At 34.0% G+C, this 1,585-nt stretch overlaps 1 protein-coding gene across 1 annotated transcript; it reads left to right on the plus strand.

Annotated features, from left to right (window-relative positions):
• Nucleotides 1-462: 462 nt before the first annotated feature.
• Nucleotides 463-927, plus strand: LOC139489991 (thiopurine S-methyltransferase-like). The gene has a single exon (XM_071276844.1). The coding sequence runs from the start codon at nucleotides 463-465 to the stop codon at nucleotides 925-927; it is 465 nt and encodes a 154-aa protein (XP_071132945.1).
• Nucleotides 928-1,585: the final 658 nt, after the last annotated feature.

The following is a 1,585-nucleotide window of genomic DNA, read 5'->3' on the forward strand; positions in this document are numbered from 1 at the left end:
GATGCAACTCTGAATCCAAGTCACAATATATAATAAGATAACAATTATATTTTGTAAATGTCAATTTTAAGTACGGCCCTCAACACGGAGCATTGTATTACACCATACAGCAAGCTATAAAAGGCTCTAAAACAGTTACTGTTATACCACTGTCCCAGGTTAGGGGAGGGTTGGGATCCCGCTAATATGTTTAACCCCGCCACATTATTTAAGTATGTGTCTGTCCCAAGTCAGGAGCCTGTAATTCAGTGGTTGTCGTTTGTTTATGTGATAAATATTTGTTTTTCGTTCATTTTTTATATATAAATAAGGCCGTTAGTTTTCTCGTTTGAATTGTGTTACATTGTCTCATCGGGGCCTTTTATAGCTGACTATGCTCATTGATGAAGGCCGTACGGTGACCTATAGTTGTTAATGTCTGTGTGATTTTGGTCTCTTGTGGACAGTTGTCTCTTTGGCAATATGTTTTATCTAGCAAAGAAGGGCCACACTATCGTAGGAGTTGAATACATTGAATTAGGCGTCAATCAGTTCTTTGATGAAAATAAGCTGTCATATAAAACAAAACATGTACCGGAAATAGATGGCGATGTGTATGAAAACGAAGAAAACAATATAAAGATTTATTGTGACGATTACTTCAAATTTGGACCAACTTTAGAAACCAATGTCGATGGTGTTTGGGACCGTGGAAAGTATACAGACATAATGAAATCTGTCATGAAACGTGGAGCTCCATGTGTTACAGAAGTCCCCGACCGACCGGTAGGAGAAGGACCACCATTTAATCTAACTGCCGATGAAATAACCCATCTCTACAACTTAAAGACACCACCAGAAAAAGTTGATTACGATCCGGCAAGCGAAATTCTCAAATCAATGAATGTAGATGGAATGATTTATTATTATTACAAAATAAACTCATGATCTGATCATAGTTTAGCATTTTTATGTATCTATCTCAATTTTTTTTTTGTATATATTACAAATAGAGCAAATCAAAATGTTTAAGCATGTACATCTTTTTTTTATTTTCTTCAAATGCCAGACAATGGTACACATTTGTTCCCAGGAATATTTTTGCTTCAAAATCCCTACATTTGTAAATTCAGTATTCATTTATATATACACTCTCGTTAGAATTCATAATAGGTTGTTTTGCTCAATAGTATGACCTGTTCAAATCAATAACTCTTTCGTTTTGCTTAACTTATTGATGCTTTTCCTTAACACATTGATGCTTTTCCTTAACACATTGATGCTTTTCCTTAACACATTGATACTTTTCCACTTTTCCATTTAAAACAACAAATAATGGGTGTCATATGTACTGGATGTTTAAATCACTCATGTTATAGGCAACAAGTTTGTAATAATTGTACTGAATCTTATTTAAAATCAATTCTATGTGGTGTACCATAAGGGAATATTTTAGGACCACTATTATTTATCATTGTATTATGTTAATGGCATGTCTATTATCATTGGTAAAAACTGTAAAAATATTGTTATATGCAGACGATAATACCACACTATACTCGGATAGGATCCTGGAAGTTATATCTCAGACACTTGGCGAGGAACA

This window comes from Mytilus edulis, chromosome 9 (assembly GCF_963676685.1).
Source record: "Mytilus edulis chromosome 9, xbMytEdul2.2, whole genome shotgun sequence".
Lineage (NCBI taxonomy): Eukaryota > Metazoa > Mollusca > Bivalvia > Mytilida > Mytilidae > Mytilus > Mytilus edulis.

What these genes read in the sequence shown, in the direction of transcription:
- LOC139489991 (XM_071276844.1), top strand. Translation starts at nt 463, where the DNA reads ATGTTTTATCTAGCAAAGAAGGGCCACACTATCGTAGGAGTTGAATAC.